The 18919-nt window shown below is 33.9% G+C and overlaps 1 protein-coding gene across 1 annotated transcript; it reads right to left on the bottom strand.

Moving 5' to 3' along the window:
* Positions 1–6980: 6980 nt before the first annotated feature.
* LOC102804356 (fibroblast growth factor receptor 2-like) lies at positions 6981–18607 on the bottom strand. The gene is made up of 17 exons (XM_085498824.1): positions 18595–18607; positions 17416–17703; positions 16216–16500; positions 14942–15205; positions 14191–14454; positions 13819–14082; positions 13352–13654; positions 12263–12370; positions 11173–11261; positions 10886–11096; positions 10275–10385; positions 9665–9852; positions 9433–9555; positions 9210–9321; positions 7992–8088; positions 7761–7860; positions 6981–7640 (listed from the first exon to the last, which is right to left on the bottom strand). The coding sequence occupies exons 1-17, from the start codon at positions 18605–18607 to the stop codon at positions 7626–7628; spliced, it is 2835 nt and encodes a 944-aa protein (XP_085354950.1). The 3' UTR covers positions 6981–7625.
* Between the last annotated feature and the right edge of the window lie 312 nt (positions 18608–18919).

Here is an 18919-nt window from a genome sequence, read left to right on the forward strand (position 1 = left end):
GTTTTTTCCGCGTGTATATAAAATTCTTAGCATGCAAGACACAAAAGTTTAACACATGCCACCATTTTTTTGAATCTTGAATGCCTAACAATACGCCCTTCCGAGAGAAACTGATGCGTTCATCCAGAACAGCAGATAACCAGCATTCCAGTGATGCCCAGAATCTGTGTGTGGAAATGCAATCATAAAAGTAATGGATTGTTGTGTCGCGGGCTGAACAAAAGTCGCATTGATCTGACGAAATGTTTTCCCACTTTAAAAGCATTACATTGACAAATTCTATGTAAGAACTTTCCCAGTCTGTATCTACCCGTACATCTAAAATTTCACTCCATCTAAGTTTCGATTTAATGACCGGAGGTGGCATTTGTTGTAAAAACTGCAGATACAAGAATTTAGATTTTTTTCCATCATAATCTTAGATGTACGTTTCTGTATAACATCATTATCATACCTGAGCAAACATTTCCATGCACGAGGAATTGATATCCTCAAAGTGTACAATTTCATATAATCTGCAAATCTTAATCGGTATTTTTGAATAAAAACCTTTGGTTCTAAAAATACACACTCATCATCTAGTAGATCACCAATCTTTTTAATTCCCACTGTATACCAATGCTGATAGGACAATGGGCTATTATTGGCTGTGACAATGAATTTATTAAACCAAAGGAATTCGTTTTTTTTCACTTCATTCTTAGTTAATGGTCGATTGACATTTATATCACTGTAATAACTGAAAACTTGGTTATAAAATAAAGGTATATCTTTTTTTGAATATGATTTATCGTATTTTGCCGAAATAAAATCTTTGCAAGATATATACCCAAATAAGCTCGTAGAATAAAGACACCAGCTGCCTTTACAATACAGCAGTCGGTTGACCCAACTATATTTAATCGCCCTTATTTGATATTCAAAATTAAGTACATTTAGACCACCCTTCGTAATGGATGTGCATATAATTTTTCTGCTTATTTTATTCCGCTTGCCAGACCAAAGAAAATTTTAAATTACTCGGTTTACTTCATTAATAATAGAAATTGGAACAGGTATAACAGAAGCAACGTACAATAGCCGTGGAATGGAAAGTGTCTTAATAATAGTTACCTTGCCAACAAGCGATAAATAATGTTGAGACCAGATATTTAAAACTGATTTCAACTTCTCGACTTTAGGATTAAAATTCAACATAAAGGAAGACTTATCATCTGGTGTAAACCAAATACCTAGAGCATAAATAGACTCATTAGTCCATTTTAGCCGAAAGGGTTTCTTCTCTAAATACCTGTGATAACCTAACCACTTAGCTATTGTTTTCCCTTTGTTTAAACGTAAACCTGCTCCAAAACAGAATAAAGTTAATACATTCAATACATTCTAAAGAACGAGTGAAATTTTTGAAAGATCATTATTAAATAAATTAATACCCCGAATATCATTACATTTCCTAACATAGATAGCTAACGGTTCGACAGAAATAATGAATAAAAAAGCAGAAACCGGACAGCCCTGTCTGACTCCCCTTTTCAAAGTGAAAAATTGAGATGCATGGTCATTGTTCGTAACACAGCTGGAGATATCTGTATATAAAATTGTAATCCACTTACGAAGCCCATCGCCAAAATTAATAGCCTGAAGTGACCGATGAAGGAAGCCGCACCTAATGGAATCAAATGGTTTCTCGAACTCGATAAAAAGCATTATGCCACAGATTTTTTTAAGATTTCCTAAATGAAAAATATCATTAATGAGACAAATATTTTTGCCAATATATCTACCATGGATATATCCAGTTTTATCTTGGTCAATAATTCTATCTAAAACCGTGTGAAGTCTATTTGCAATTAATTTAGTTAAAATGTTATAGTCTGTATTTAAGACATAAATTGGTCGCCATTTTTTTTAAATACCTTAAATCCTTATCTTTTGTTGGTATAAGTGTAATAATTCTTCTTTTTTGTACAATCGATAATTCCCCAGTGCGGAGTGAGTGTAGAATATTGTTATAAACCAAGTCTTTAATGTATTCCCAAAAGTGTTTATAAAATTCAAAAGTAAGCCCATCAGTGCCTGGAGATTTACCAACAGGCAGGATTTCAAGGGCTTGTGTACACTCTTCCAATGAAATATGAAATATATCTAATTGTGTTAAAATCAGAATCATTGAGGTGCACCTTCTCTTCAGAATAATGATTTTGGAAACATTTGCGCTGCTCATCTAGAATAAATTTGGGGTCAGTAGTAATAGTATCTGAATTGTCAAAAAGTTTAGTAATTGATATTAATTTTGCATTTCTTTTCTCAAGCGAAATAAAATATCTATTATTCCGTTCTCCTTCCTTCACCCACTGAGCTCTGGATCTAATCATGGCACCATTTGTATAATGCCGATTTATATCATCCAATTCGCGCCTCTCCCTTGCATTCAACTCATATGAAACGGACGGTTATGTTTCCAACTGCCCAAACTCATTATATAACATTTGTTACTTTTCTCTATATTTACGAGATTAGTCGGTCGAAAAAGGAATACAGAACTGTCTGATGTCACACCTATAATAGACATATATTTTCCACATTAACATATTTTTGTTTACTATCATTAATGACACGGATCACAGACTCATGGAATTCATCATCCTGAAGTAGACTGGAATTGAATTTCCAAAAACCTTTACCTATAGGATTTTCAATATTATAATTTAAACGGAAAAAATGAGACTGTGATCTGTTTTAATTGATTGTTTGAGCCCGTAATCAAGTTTGGATTGAATGAGTAGATGCCTAGTATCAGGATGTTATGCATGAATTTGATTTATGTTACATTTAAAGCACCCGTAGCATCAGATCTGACTGGCGAGCTTTCTTTTGTTTTGTCACGTACGGGATACCCAGAAAAGTCCAAGCTTGATACCATTTGTTTCATTCCTATACAGACACACCTTGTGCCTGATGGGGGTGGGATTGTGAGGACAATTTTGCAATAAGAAATATATTCTATATATAGAAGTAGAGGTTGACCTATGTACTGGCGATTATGTATGCTGCAAAGATTTGTGATATTACACGCAATATGCCTGAAAGCAAAATAAACAGAGCTATAAACAATAAATAAAAATTTTGTTCAATCAACAGCGTAACAATGTGGGCCAATGGCAAATAATCTGATTGCTACTGCCACTGTATTGGTTACTTGGAGCCATCCTGTTGACACATATGATGAATTTGAACAATATGCGTAACAATATCCAATTGTCTATAATCGCATTTGATCCTATACCTAGGTCACCAGATAGTGTAGTGTATGAAATACGAGTGATAATGTAACACACTTCCCTTTGCAGATAAAAGAAATATTACGATTTTCTTAATATAGTACATTTGACATATGCTTTACAGCAAATGCCATAATTTTCATTCACGAACATTTACCTTGAGAAGGTTCAAACTAGTGCATAATGAAATCATTATTTCCTTCCAAAATATTATAACAAAGAAGCAGAACTGCACTTTGCATGGATCCTGCTCACACCAGAACAAGCGTGTACCCATATATGTTTTAATAATCTAAGCACATACTTATGTTTTCTATGGCCAATATTTTGTTTCTGTAAGCATTTCAATAACGCAGTATGCAAGCGAGTCTAGTGGATTTTCATTATATATTCAGTGTACCAACACTTGTATATTACATAGCTATTATTGTTATTGACAAGGATGCAAAACGAATTAAAAAATTATTTATTAAAGGTTTAACATTATAATCACAAGTGTAACAGCTTTTACCAAAATACTGTTAATATTTTGCATCTCGCCGGGCACGACGTAGAACCATTTTGACCATATAACAGTGTACAGAATTCAGAAATCAATTCGCATATTCAAATCCAGAAACAATGAAAGCACAATTGTTTGCACACTCATTTCGTTTGCCTCGCAATCATCTGGTACACGCAGCGATTTTTTAACAAAGCATCTGTTAGCTTGTTTGCTAGTAATCCTCGAATTGAAAGAAAGAATGTGTACTTTAAATATCGATAGAATTTATCGTTACAAGTTCGAGTGATTATATAATATATACAAAATATAGAGATTTGACGGCAAAAAACACATTAATTATTGATAGATAGATAACAAATGCAATTAATGAGGCGCTACGCCGTGTGAGAATCAAATCCTGTGTTGCGTTTTGTTGAGTGAATGTTCGTGCCCGGTAATTATTTGTATGCTCTTGACTAGGCTATGGCCAATACTTTTATTCCCTAATATGAGGCAAGCGCACTACTTAACCAGGAACACTAATTGTATACATCTAAATTCATAAAATAAATAATGCTGTATCCCGACTGAACTATGGACTAAGTATTAGTTGCGCTAATTTATTCTGGGAAGTAACATACGTTTCCTGCTCAAGTTTAAGTGTTACAAATATATTCAGTAACAGTTATGCCCATAACTAAGCTAGAAGAAAAAGTGCTATATTTTATCTTTCTACAAATGTTGCAGGTGAGTGTATACATACAAATGGGAATGAACAATGAAAAATGAATGTATTTTCTTATTTTGTAGAAGCTATTGTAACGAACTGTCCAATTGAATACTCCTTGTATATTGTAAAACTATGAGCCCGCGTTTTTTACAGTGATCACATGTTTATATTTCCATATATACAATTATGGAATAAATGATGAGATTCAAAATAATTGATTGCACAAAACCACGCTTGTAGTCACAAAGGAACTTTTAGTTTTGAATTGTATGCTAGGAGCGTGACTTGTTTGAACGCATCGGTATACTTTGACGTTGGTGGCGCTCAGTTGTAAGATTTGCTCAACGTTCACATAAGTGTGCAATTAAAATCAAATAATATTAATACGCCATGTTGAAGAAGACCAGACTGCTTTTCATAACAATAGTATTTAATATAGATCCTATTTTTCTTTTCATATTGCAATGTTCATTTTCTGAATGTAAACTATATTAATTGTTAGTAAAGGTAATATTGATCTATCGGCATGGAGACACTATTGTTTTTTCTGGCTGATTCCCTATTTAAATTTTAAGCGATTCTCTCATACTTGCATCAGAATAGGCTGTATAATTTTAGGTAGCCCTGGATATAAATTAATATTAAGTCATGTATGCCGACGACATATACATATCACTTATGAATGTGTCACCTTCGTTCGTTTTACAACTAGTAGATATAAGCATATTGCATTATAGACATGAACAATGTTAAAATAAATAATTGTTCTAGTAGATATAAGCATATTGCATTATAGACATGAACAATGTTAAAATAAATAATTGTTCTCGCTTATGAAGTACATTTTAATGTTGGTAACACATGTGTATAAAACTGTTATTTTCAAGATTAATATATTTGCCCCCCCCCCACAATAAGCAATACTATACATACTATAATCAATTTACATATTTCTGTACAATCTAACTCTTTGCAAATTCAGTATTCACTGTCGGGTGAGAAATGTTTAAATGACCATTAACCGTTTATGTATTAGTATGACACATATTCATTTATTCACAACTTGTTGACGCGATGCGATATTTAAATGCCATAGCTGATTTATGTTTATTAGAATAATGAATCACAATTAATTGGACAATATCAATCTTGTTGATAATTATTAAACAGACCGATATGGGTGAATGTTGAACTATTATTTCTATATGTTTGTCGACGAATAATTGACTCGAGCGTTTCGCAATAGAATATCAAATATCGCCCTCAGAAGAATTAGGTGCGTTGTAGAATTTCTCTTGTTTCTTATTTTTGTTGCGGCAAATACGACCTTTGACCAAACCTCATTACACCTGATTATATGGTTGTGTACTCGAGTTATGGAATGTTAAACAACAATTGAAAGTCTAAAAATAGGTATCGCATTACAAGGAGCTAGTTTTAAGTACTTCGGTGCCTGTCACGATGACCTGGTTTGACCTTTTCACGAACGAGGAAGTTTATAAGTGCGCTAGCATTGCAATACACACATCAACTACATCGTACTATAGTGTACTATAGTTCAAAGTAGAAGCTCGATTCATGCCTGAGCAAGTAAACGAGGTTACATATATTATAATATGTTTTTTGAACAAACACGGAATATTGTTTCTACAAAAGAAGCGTTGTACGTAGAAGTACCAATGTTGACCGACCCAATTGAATACTCCATTGAAGTTAACACACATTAACCACTTTATTACTAGTCAGCCTGACAGCTTCCTCGTTCCAACTCAAATCACAGTCACTTACAACTCTGTTAAGTATCTAGTAGGCGTGTGTTATATGTTAACCAACGATAACTGCAATCCCTGACAGATTACGTAGTGTCTAGGTCTACTGTATAATATGTGTTAAACATTTGGTAAGACATATGATTGCATAATACGATTGCTGTTAACGATGTATGGATTAACAATTATCGTGTGTGGGATGTCTCTATGCTGACACTATACTATCATAATTGGATACGCCGCCGTTACAATTTGCATCCTTAACTACAATATAACGATAAAAAATCATCGGTCACTGGTATTATAGTGTTTGTCGCATCAGACTCATAGTCTGTAGACCTAAGTCCAAATCTTACCTTAGGCTGAACATCAAAAAGGTCGACCCCTACCCTTTGTGAGTGTGCCGCAGATTCAATAGTAAGGCTAATTCCACTGGCCGAGATTCATTCACTAATGAATGCGACTTTGGGTCTTGGTTAAGGTCCGCAGGTGATTGTATTCGACCAGTACTGGTTGACGCACAATCATGAATTCTGTGTCAGCACCAGCACTTGCAATTTACACATACAAAAAAGAAGGTCAGGAACGACAACAGTGACATTCAATGTCCGGAACTGTCGTCTAGCACAAAAAATTAACATTTAAAAAATATATAATATTGATATGCGCTATTGCTCATGTACACATTGGAGTATAGGAATAACCAACGACTGAAACATTGTTATTTTACTTTTATTGTATTTTGCTGAAAAGTTAACTATGTTACACAATATAAGTTGATGGGTTTCACCTCATTGAACTAAAGTCACATGTCATGCGTGACATCGTATTATTACACAAATGATGGATCACATCACTGTATATTCAATGTTTAGTGAACAAATATGTCACTGATAATATGCGGGAGGTTGCATGAGTATTACTCAAACACGATATGTTTTTATAACTATTTGTTGAACGTATCGACGTCAGTGCGCGCATGTTACTGTCACTTACTTACTTACAAAATATCATAGAATGCTTGTAATCGATATGAAATATCAAATCACATAAATAAACGAGTTTCGCCAATTTTATCACGTAAATTTATTTGTGATATAATGATAATGATTTAGTGCGAAACCTTCAGATCGTTGCATGAGTGTACACCTACTGCAAACATACTACTAACTAAAAAATATTATTATTTATTTTTGCAATAATTTGAGGATTTATTTTAGCTACGAAGTCACAATGTGATCATTAAATATATATTTACACTATATATGAATTATTTTCGTATTATTTAATTAATCTAAAATTGTTCCAGGTGTTTGATATATATTTTATCCGAACTATTTTGACCCATCTATACATCTTCTTTAATCAATACACACCTAAAAAAAGCAATAAGAAAGAATATGTGGTAAAAATCGCTATAGACCGCGTTCAATTCAGTTAATACGTTGGTCAATAAAATAACCTTGGAATGATTGTACGCAGAATACACTACCAACCTTGGCGTCATCCAGACACGTTTTTATATTATCCACAATGTCCTTGAATGTTGGTCGATGAGAAGGATTAACATTCCAACACTTTAACATCAAAGAATACCTGATAATATACATAGTAATAAGACACCAAATCATACACTGTGATCAAATATACACACGGTAATAATGTTATACAGTATAATTGTTGTCATAACTACACCTAATAACTGTAATTGATTTGAATGTACTCACAGTTGCGTGTCACACTGTCCGGGTTTAGGCATTCGATGGCCTTTACCTAGTGATTCTATTAATTCTGGTACTGATATGTTTGGGTAGGGTTCACAACCTGTCGAAAAAGAAACAATAATTTGTAAAAAATATGTTAATCACTGAGTAACCATTTACGTTGTCTGCGTACTGGTGTTGAAGAGATGTTCGATATTTGTGTTTATATAGTGTTAAAATAATATTTGTTGATACATAACAAGTGTAGCGATCTTTTAAAATGAACTTAATACATTTTCAAACACAAAAAAAATATCTAATACGCAGAAATTATTTTTTCTTCGAAATACGTTTGCATTAAATCATAGTGTAAAAGTTGGTTGAATTGGAATGCACATGTCATCAATTTGTCTTTAATTCGAGATATATGGTGTCCTCGATAATGAGAAAACATGCTTGGAGTGCACAGAGTGAAAAGAAGCTCGAGGTTAACTGGCGTGGCGTGGGTCAAATAACTTTGCAATAAGTCAATTTGACCTTTGGTTCAATATGTGTTTGTTTTCAAATTTGTGCCTATGAAGTACTATTTACTTTTATACATCTGACACCCAAAACAATATAATTCAACGATTCGTAAAACGTAGTATGTACGTGTTCGAATGCGGTTAATAATATAGTGGTGTAATAATAATGCAGAAAGTACGGGTTCGCAACGAACTTTGCTACGCGTTGGTCGTAACGATCTTTCTACTGCCTTCGCGCATACTTTGCCGTATTATCGTAATAACCACATAGTGATTACAACTGGTTGGAAACTAGTTACACTTATATAATTGTATAAAACAGTGAATTTTGTGACAAATGAAGAACGGCTAGACGAATGGGTAGACGGTGTTCAATAGCCTACAACTAAACTTTTTTTTTTGGCAAACAGCCAAATTACGGATTTGTTAGTCCTGCGACGTTTTACATGTTTGCAATGGAACTCGTCCATGGGTTAGTGTTAACATGAACAGAAAAAAATGTATCGAGGGTCCGACTGGCCGGCATAGTCTGAAAATACTAGAGCGACCTGTTGAGTGCATAATCGGCTGAGTATGGAATCCACGCTTGAGTACGATCAAATAATTGCTTTGTTTACATTTACCGACTAAAGTAACTAGGCCCAGATAGACAGGCAGTTGCACCGTTCTCTCGCTATTGGCGCAAAACAAACATTTGTCATAAAATATATACACGTACCTAATGTAAATATTTCCCATAGTAAAATTCCGAACGACCAAACATTGCTTCTGATTGTATGCACGTTTTCTAGTAAGGTTTCTGGTGACATCCACTTTGCATATAGATGCTTCTGCATGTGAGATATACAACGTGTCTTGTTAATGGATGAGTAAAATATATAAATGTCACTCAATGTATAGCCGATACCCCTTTTAACAATATTATATGACGTTTAACTTGCCTGAGTGATTGTATCATTACGATTTTTATCACCAACATCTCTCGCTAAGCCAATTCTTGATAATTTGCAAATCATTCTGTTATTCATCAATATATTACGTGCAGCTAACTCAGAGTGCATGTACTACAAATAAATAAGAGATATGGTTATGTGTTATCGAGAAAGTTAATATCGAGAAATGTATATAATGGATATGTACATGCAAATTTATTTAATACGTGAAGCAACATACCTTCTTCCACTCAAGGAACTCCATTCCCATTGCACACTGATAAGAAAAACTAAGAAGATCGTAGTTTGTCAGTGTGTTTCTTCTCGTAGTTAAATTGACGTATGACGATGTCTCCAATTCTCGTGAATTTTGAAGACGCTTTTGTAAATTCCCGTTTGGCATGTATTCAAATATTAATAGAATTGGATCTTATAAAAAGGGAAAGTATACAGACATTATAGATCATATATATATATATATATATATATATATATATATATATATATATATATATATATATATATATATATATATATATATATATATATATATATATATATATATATATATATATATATATATATTAATATATATATAATTGTTTTACATTTAGCACCGAAGATTTGCCGTTCGTTGTCATTCGGGTCATAATCCATAATCAGGCGAACAAAACGCACAAACGCACAGAAAGATTGCGCGTAAATATCTAATGTTTGTTATCAATTTTGAGAATTATTTGAACATTTGAATCGCCGATTACATACCCTCGGTAACTACAGGATGAATTATGTTTTCTTTTTCAAGCGTATTGATCTTTTTAGGTGTATTATAAATTAAATAACAAGATTACCGTCTATCGTGCAATATCCTAATAAATCGACGACATTTGGATGCGAGCCAAGCGATTTCATCATATCCACATCATTCAGAAGTGTGATTCTTTCATCTTCAATTGGGTTTTCTGTGAGGATAAAAATGATCAGTAATGTGCAATGCAGTATTTCATAATATTAACTATAACAACACTAGAACTATTCAGAATATAAGATTTCTAGAACCAGAATATTATCTGTTTTACTTGTTCATTGCTTATACTTATTAACTGCAATTGGTTAGATCGGGGCGTAATCCAATAACATTAAATTAGAAACTATATATTAACATTCAACCAACGGTATTTGTACGTAAGATGCTGCGCTAAATTTAGTGATTCATAACATATTGAGTATGTAATGTATATATATATAATGTTCGAAATTACTGGTGTACCAAATTGATTTACATTTAATAATTACCAAGGATATGGCGCATAATTAATATTCATGTTAGAATAAAATATTGACCAATAAAAACATACATATTGATCCCTGACTATATTTAAAGTGATTTTAAAGAAGAACGTTAGGTAGTCAAGTAATGACTATATATTTAGTGTTGTTCACATAAAAGAAATAATGTTACCTTCAAATATGTTTACTACAACTGTAGTACTCCCACGTGTGTCTGCAATATTCCATGCTTCTGATTTAGCAATGTTGCCATATGATCCTTTAGCAATTATCTCGTTTATCACAATATTTTCTCTTGGAAATTCCCAAACCTTTTCATGGAGGTTTGTGTAGATATTTTCTGCTGATTGTGTTTTCGTAAGCGAAGCGTACACATGTTCGCCCTGTAAAAAAAATCGAAATTAAAGCGAATATATGTAATTTATTGTGAAGAATGGTAAGTCATATATGTATATTTACCTTTGTTTGAAGGTTATTCTCAACGACACGGTCATGCGCTGGTGCTTCATGTTCATCATAAGTTACGTTAACATCAACAAATGATGTCTCTAAGTAAATACAAAGAAAACATTAATTCTTGTTCAAATAATAAAAATAATTGCTTTAAAATTTGAAACGTAATTTTACAGTGCTCAGGACTGCCAGATCCATACCTGCATAAGGGGAGATGTCATCATCTATTGAATCTTTTCTGTAAAGGGCAAAACAAAAATAAACGTGCCAGATTATCAGAACACGTGTTAATAATGAACAACGGAATTGATAGCATAGAAGTTGAGTTTTGAAAAATCGTTTTTAAAATTACTTTATATTCTTTCACGTATACTGCTATAATGTACATATCAAACATATAATTATAATTACCTTACAGACGACTTGCAAGCTTACATGCAAAGGAAAAAAAAATAGTTAGGTACGAAGACAATATAACAATAACATATTTGAGATGATTAAGCCATTGCGATTATATACGATAAGTACAATAATACAATAACGCAGCTTATCTATTATCATTGGGATCGACATTGGTGATCTAAGTATGATTTGGTATTGTGTTCTGAAATCATTATAAGCAATGCCATCCTGGAGAAACATGTTTTTGACTGGGTAATTATTGGTAGCAATATATTAATCTGATCCGCCTGCCGTGGTATATGTTTGCATGTATTTACATAAATGTGACGTATTTCTTGATTGCAACCATATATCATATCGATTGACACGATGTGTTTATATTGTTGGTTTATATCATGTGCTATATAAGGGGATGAAAGAGTGAAGTAACTAAGCATGGGAATCATGCTGATATCAATCATGGCAATACACATTTCTTGAAAGGCGTATTCTTTAGCGACGAAGAAAAATAATTTTACTGCATTGTATATGACGAACGATATATCGTCATTGGATTGCTCGGCATAAGAGTGTGTGCATCATAGACTAGAATTATTGGTTCCCACCAGCCTTGCCGCGATTTTCGAATATATATAGTTCAAAGTGGTCAACTTTGATATATTTGTGCGCATGACCAAATCAACAACTCGCATACCTGAATTGTCTGTCAGACGCTTTCGTATGAATATAATTGAAAGAGTTACAGCAATCAGGAATAAAATAATACAAATCAGCGCTATGACCCAAGAGTTAACACCTGAATCTGGAAAAAAAACACATCCAGATAAACACATAATGGCACAAACAGTTATATGCGTTCGCCCAGGAACTACCAGCAAACAATTAGTATTCAAATTATAGTATAGTTCCAACAAAGTATACTTTAGATATTTAGAAGCGCCTAACAAGTAATAAGAACAATCTTGTCATATTAAAATTGCAAAAATGTTGTAATTCATTGACAAGGACAATGTCACAATATTTGTTATGAAAGTGGCAATATTCTGGATCACGTCATAGAAAGACTGTGTTCAAAATGTGAAATATAGCACACATGTCCAGTATGTTAATACGGGGTAATTATATCGAAGTGTCAGTTCGCACCATTTATCTATTTCCGCAAAAATGGATACTGTAAACACGAGTGAGAGTTTATTAAATTATTCATCATCCATAATAAAGAAATTTCGGCAATTCTGACTGTTATGCAAATAACTTTCATATACATTAAAATTGCTCAAGTAATTTCCATGATTTATTCGTTTTCCAACAAACCACTGGATACAAATATTATTTGCGTGATTCCACAATGGCAGCCATCGACAACAGTTTGGGAGACATTTTTTTTCTGGCTTAAACTCTCAGCAATGAAGTTTTTACACTTGGGGTATATGTCCTATATAGCCAGACGGACACTGATGGGTCATTATTATTTTACATTTGTGTATTCTAAATGTGTAAGCAGTCATCGATTCAAACATTTTCATTTCATTATATATCAATTATCATATAATAATATTATATTTTTATTTCTTAACTTTTAGTATGTAAAGCTAAATACCGGCATAACTGCCTGGTAATGATCAGCTTCTTCACAACACATAATCGACATGCTACATATACATTATCAAATACACATTATCGTATGAATGTGCCATTTTTTCTAAGATTTAGAACAAAAACATCAGTTAATACAACATCCTAATTCCTAAACTATCGCCATTTTCAAAAAAAGGATACTCACCTGATGGAGGACTTGATACTTTTAATCTGATTACGTGACTCATTTCTTCAAATTCACTAAGTGCAACGCATTGGTATTGTCCGCTATCGTTCTCTGTTACTGCGTTCATAGTTAAAGTCGTATTAACCACATTACCATCTGGCGACGTAATGGCGACGTTTTTTGTGATTATATCACCATTATTTTTTTGCCAAATAATATTTGCCGCTGTTATGTACGGATTGGAATCTATCGTGCAGACCAGTCTTGCATTTCCACCTTCTTGTACCTCATATTCCGTCAATCCGGTGATGAATGGTCTGTCTAGAAATTTAGGATTGTGTTTTTCAACGTGCACCCGAGCAAATATTGATATTGTATACATATATCGACTGTTTGAATTGTATTTTAACTACACGGTAATACTACACTTTCACTGAGTCATTGGATGATTCTTAATGTTGGCATGTTAAACAAGGATTACTTACAATATACGTGTACGTTAGTTATACTACTTCCAATACCAAGGGTACTATCATAATAAATGTTTGACGCTGTACAAATATAGACTCCGGTGTCATCTCTATGAATGCTGCTGAAGGTAAACAATTCGTTACTCTCTACTGTTACACCATTTCTTGACCATTGAATAGTTTCGACATATGGATTGGAATCGCTTACATTGCACTTCAGTGTTATGATGTCACCCTCCTTACAGGTTATGTCAGGCACTACGACTACTGTGGGTGGGTCTATAATGAATGTATATTTTTCATACAGTTAAAGACATTACATTCGTAAACACCAACAAGGTGGAGTGTTTTCGTATAATATGCCTGGTATTCTTAGGTAATACTCACATTGTACATATACATTAATTGACTTTGTGTCGCTCCCTCGTTCACCGTTCCCAATTTGGTTTTCAGCTACACACGTGTATGTTCCTTTGCTATATCTGTCAATAGCACTCAGTAATAGATTACCATTGTGGAACTCTGTGCCGTCTGGATAGATCCACGTAATATTGGCTTGTGGTTCTGCATTTGCTGAACACGTTGCTGTGTAATCGTCACCCTCTATAACTTTCCCATCATTATGGTCAGAAATATCGACTACTGGCGTGTCTATAAAATAATCAATAACAATTTTGTTTTCAGATTTGCCCTACAATTATTTTCGTTCAATATTGAGGGTATCACATTGTCTATAAATAACCATAATTATATATTGTATTATTATTAAAGCATGTGTGTCTGATCTAAATGATTGTGTTGACATATTTGACTTTGGCCGACCCAGTATTGCAGTACAGTATTTATTTATTAACTTCTTACTAATATTTTGAGAATAACTAAGAGACATAAAATCGTATTACAGCAAAATAAGGGCTTAAGAGTTTTTTTGTATGCGATGGCCGGTGCATATCACTTCAACCTACATCTGTCGAGTTGCCTTTGCAAAGGTAACCATTCAACAAGAACTTATCGTACAAGAGTTCCCAACTTGTCCACTGTTAAACTAACAGTTTAACTGCTAAACACGTGAATGGAATATCAATCAATGTTACTATTTTAACGTTTATATCAATAGTAGATATATACTAATACATACCGTAAACAATTAACATCGTCGTACCAATTCCTATTCCCAGACTACCGTCGAAATATATATTCGTTGCTCTGCATTCATATTCGCCTTTATCGTCACGTGTTATATTGTACAGAGTATACACTGCAGAATAATGTACAACTTGACCATTTCTGAACCACGTTACGTTGTCTGTCATCGGATTGGCTTCCACGACAGTACACTCAAGTCTCACATTATCACCAACTTCATAGACTGTAAGCGAAGATATCTCTACAGAGGGTGGGACTATAATAAGACAAACAACCTTTTTAATCCACTTCTTCTGATAGTTTGTCTCTTATTTCCACTCTACGTCAGCCTTTGTAATCGCACTAACGTTGGATATTTGACGGGAGATCACCCGATGTATGCTATACTGAAATACTATGTTCGTTCGCTTTTACACATACAAATTAAAGCTTCTACGATATGGCTAGCAACATTTTGACAATCGAATGAGTTAATTGATATATAAACGGACTGAAATATTGGTAATATACATCATTTTTAATTTGTCGCTCCCACACTTGGCATGCATTTACACCTTTTAATCACACATATCGCCATTGGAAACATTCAACGCTGAGATATATATAATCTGAGTCAACACGTGTTTCGTTGTTATATAATATGTTGATACTGCGACAACTATACGCGCCTTCATGACGTCTTTCAACATTAACAAGTATAAGGTCAGCATCACTGCTATTTTCTCCCAGGTTGTATTATCCCATTGTATTGTTGCCATCGGGTTAGCATCTACCGTACACTTTGCTGTGTATGTATCCCCTTGACTACCTTTCCGTCACTTTCATCCCTAATTGTCACAACTGGCCCATCTGTACTGAAATGGGTTAATTATTTTACCAAGCCTTTACTTTATGTATTTGGCAATAAGAGTAAACATTTAATCTGTATTGAATAATCTAATATATGTGAAGTATTTCAAACGAAGGTCAAGACTTAATAATCCTTTATAAATTAAACTATTTTGAGATCATCTAAAAAGATATTTGTCTGATGCTCAGATATATTTGATATTGTGTCTTTGCAAGTTTATGAGTTTTTGTTATTTCGCCACAGATGACACAATTGTGTGTCTGTGTATATTGGCGCCTGTGAAGCATATCGAGCGAGGATCGAAGGAAAAATTGTCAGCAGAATTTAAACTATTTTGAAATCACCTAAAAATTATTTGTTGCGTCAGTGCAAGTTCCTGGGTTATCTTTACATAAGTTTACCTCATTAGAACTTACATTGTACAAACATGGTTATTTTATCTTCACAGGAAGTGATATCACGTTGTTTTGGGGTAAGTGTGTAGTGTTCATACTGACAGTAGAATTCAAGTCCATTATGTGTTTTGTTCAGTGTCGCTGTCCATGTACTGGATTTATTACTGCTACGTGCGTATTCTATATTGTCTGCATACCACACCAAGTCACCAGGGGCATCGTTATTTAAGTCTATAGTGCAGTAAAACTCTACCTCATCGCCTGTGATAGTATACATACTTTGCACCAAACAATTTGTCCTATTAGCTGAAACAGTAAAGAAGAAGGATTATACACAAGAGAACTTAAATATATTTTATCGTCAATAGCGTTTTATTTTTCCGGTGATGTAAATAATGAATTTGAATGGTATGCACTTTTGCTTTCAATCTGAATTGTTCAATATAATCGGCATCACTAAGCTAACTACAATAAGCCTTATTAATGTTAGACATAATGTTATAATAGCGTTTGCCATTTTCATGAGCTGTTATGGAAGATATTTAATGAACATTACTAACGTAAGCGTCTTCGTTTAGCTTCGTCTTTGGGACAGTCTTTCATTGTTTTCCCCGTTACAAGTCGCAATATAAGTGATGTAACTCAGTCAGTCTTTAAACAAATTTAACGCGTTAGACCGGCTTAACACAGACGAAATATAAGCCGCTTCGGAAGGGGGTTTAGCGTATATTAATCTCTAAATGTGAAGAAAGTTCATATGGCTCACGTGGGCTTTGTTAAGCTTATCACATACCTGACTCAACATATATTTACAAAGCTTCATAAATTAGAAACAACCTGATCCAATCTCAAATGGGGAGTCATTGAGGAATTTAAGTTCATGACAATTTTGTGAAATTACATTAAAACACTTAGACATATCCTTGAAATAAGACAACATATAGGCCTCCTTTTTCTTGCCATACATTAATAGTACCGATAGTTGGTACAAAGTCAGCAAAGAATTGTATTATTATTGGCAAACGTCTTTATCGGTAATTCCTGTCGCTGGTGCCGTACACCCTTTATATTTACTATTTGGCTGTCTACTTATTTTTATTAAGCAAACAAAAAAGGAGAGAATGTTAAAATAACATCTCCTGTGAAAGATTAACTATATAAATTGCAATGATGAATTTATCTGTTTACCTATAACATACACATGTGCGCCGACTCTCTCACCGCCACGATAACATTGATATAGACCCTGATCTTCTAAATTAGTACTGTAAATTATTAAATTGAAATCCAGCTCTTCTCCTGATATATTATACTTGTCTTCATATCCATACTCAGGTGATTTGTTGCGTGTAACTGGGGTTCCTCCAGGATTAAACCAATACACTGGTGGTCCGACTGCATTAACGACACTGCAGTTCATCTGTGCTGTGTCATTGAGTATCGCAATTGTGCCTACTGGCCCTGCCAAGAAGACATCTTCAGCGAGTGCCCCTGTAACTATGATTGACCCTGTGATACAAATACGCAAATAAATGATTATATTATGATAGTGATTGTGCTTTCAACATTTAGGATCGTTTATTATGTAACACTTATCACTACGTTGAAATTCTAATAGAGTTGTAGCTTATAGTTGATTGTAGCTATAATTGTGAAATGGATGTAAACATGTGCCGGCTTCGTATTACTAGTAATATGAGGTTATTACGAGGATGCCTCAAAGTATGCACGAAGACAGTACAGCGGTATCGACTGACGCGCAGCAGAAGACGATGCGACATCCTTCTGTCTGAGTGTATACTTTGAGGTAATGTGGTAATAACCTTATTATTATATATCTTTTCCTTCCAAGGATACATCATGGAAATACTGAATCCAACATTTTAGAACAGAATCAGCGAACTTCTTTGTGTGGAGTCCGGTTAAAGCCTTGTGGCAGTCATGTTTGTTTATTATTAGAGAACGCTTAATCATTCCATATTTGGAATTCGCATTTCCTAATATGGTAGGATGAAATACCCCGTAAAATACGGCAAAATTACGGCACGCTGTAAATGTTGGGCGTTACGATGACAGATGTATATTATTATACTATAGACGGAACTCCGATGAGATGATTGTTATGGGATAGGTGTGTAATCTTAACATAGTAACTAGAAAGCTGAAATAATATCTCAGCCCGTGTAGTGTGAACATTGCCCAGTTGTCCAAACAAATAATAACCTGGTATTTTTGTAGATACATATGTAGATACAATGATGATACATATACAACGATTGTCATGTGGTGCAGTGTGGATCATTTATGTGTCTTTTGTCTGGGACACATCTAGGAACGAACCATTACACTGCGTGTCCGACAGTGCGAAAGACGCTGAAAAACAGGACCAGTCACGTATACCTTTTCTAGACATTGTATGTCTATAACTTTTATAACACATTTCATTTGGAAATAGAATGGACCTACTTTTCGTGCAAGAAATTGCACGAATCACTGAATGTTTTTCATGTCAGATAAAGCTCTCCACATCCCGAAAGAGTTCATTTACTCCGACCTCATTCTGTACTGGTAGACATGACAAAGCGCGTAAAATGCTCTTAATTTTAATTAATTTTGTGCTCCTCAATATTTATGTGTACCACTATGTAGTAAAATCGGAAGAATAAAAAAGCAAGTTGTATAATACATAATAAGGTTGGTCGAAAACTGACAGAGGAAACTATGA

Source organism: Saccoglossus kowalevskii, chromosome 5, assembly GCF_978046115.1.
Source record: "Saccoglossus kowalevskii chromosome 5, keSacKowa6.1, whole genome shotgun sequence".
Classification (NCBI taxonomy): Eukaryota; Metazoa; Hemichordata; class Enteropneusta; family Harrimaniidae; genus Saccoglossus; species Saccoglossus kowalevskii.

Bases quoted from the DNA above. Each gene is read 5' to 3' on its own strand.
- LOC102804356 (XM_085498824.1), bottom strand. The intron at 15,206-16,215 runs GTAAGTTCTAAT...GTCTTATTATAG, and splicing joins AATAACCATGTTTGTACAAT to TCCCACCCTCTGTAGAGATA. The intron at 14,083-14,190 runs GTGAGTATTACC...CATTCATTATAG, and splicing joins AATTAATGTATATGTACAAT to ACCCACCCACAGTAGTCGTA.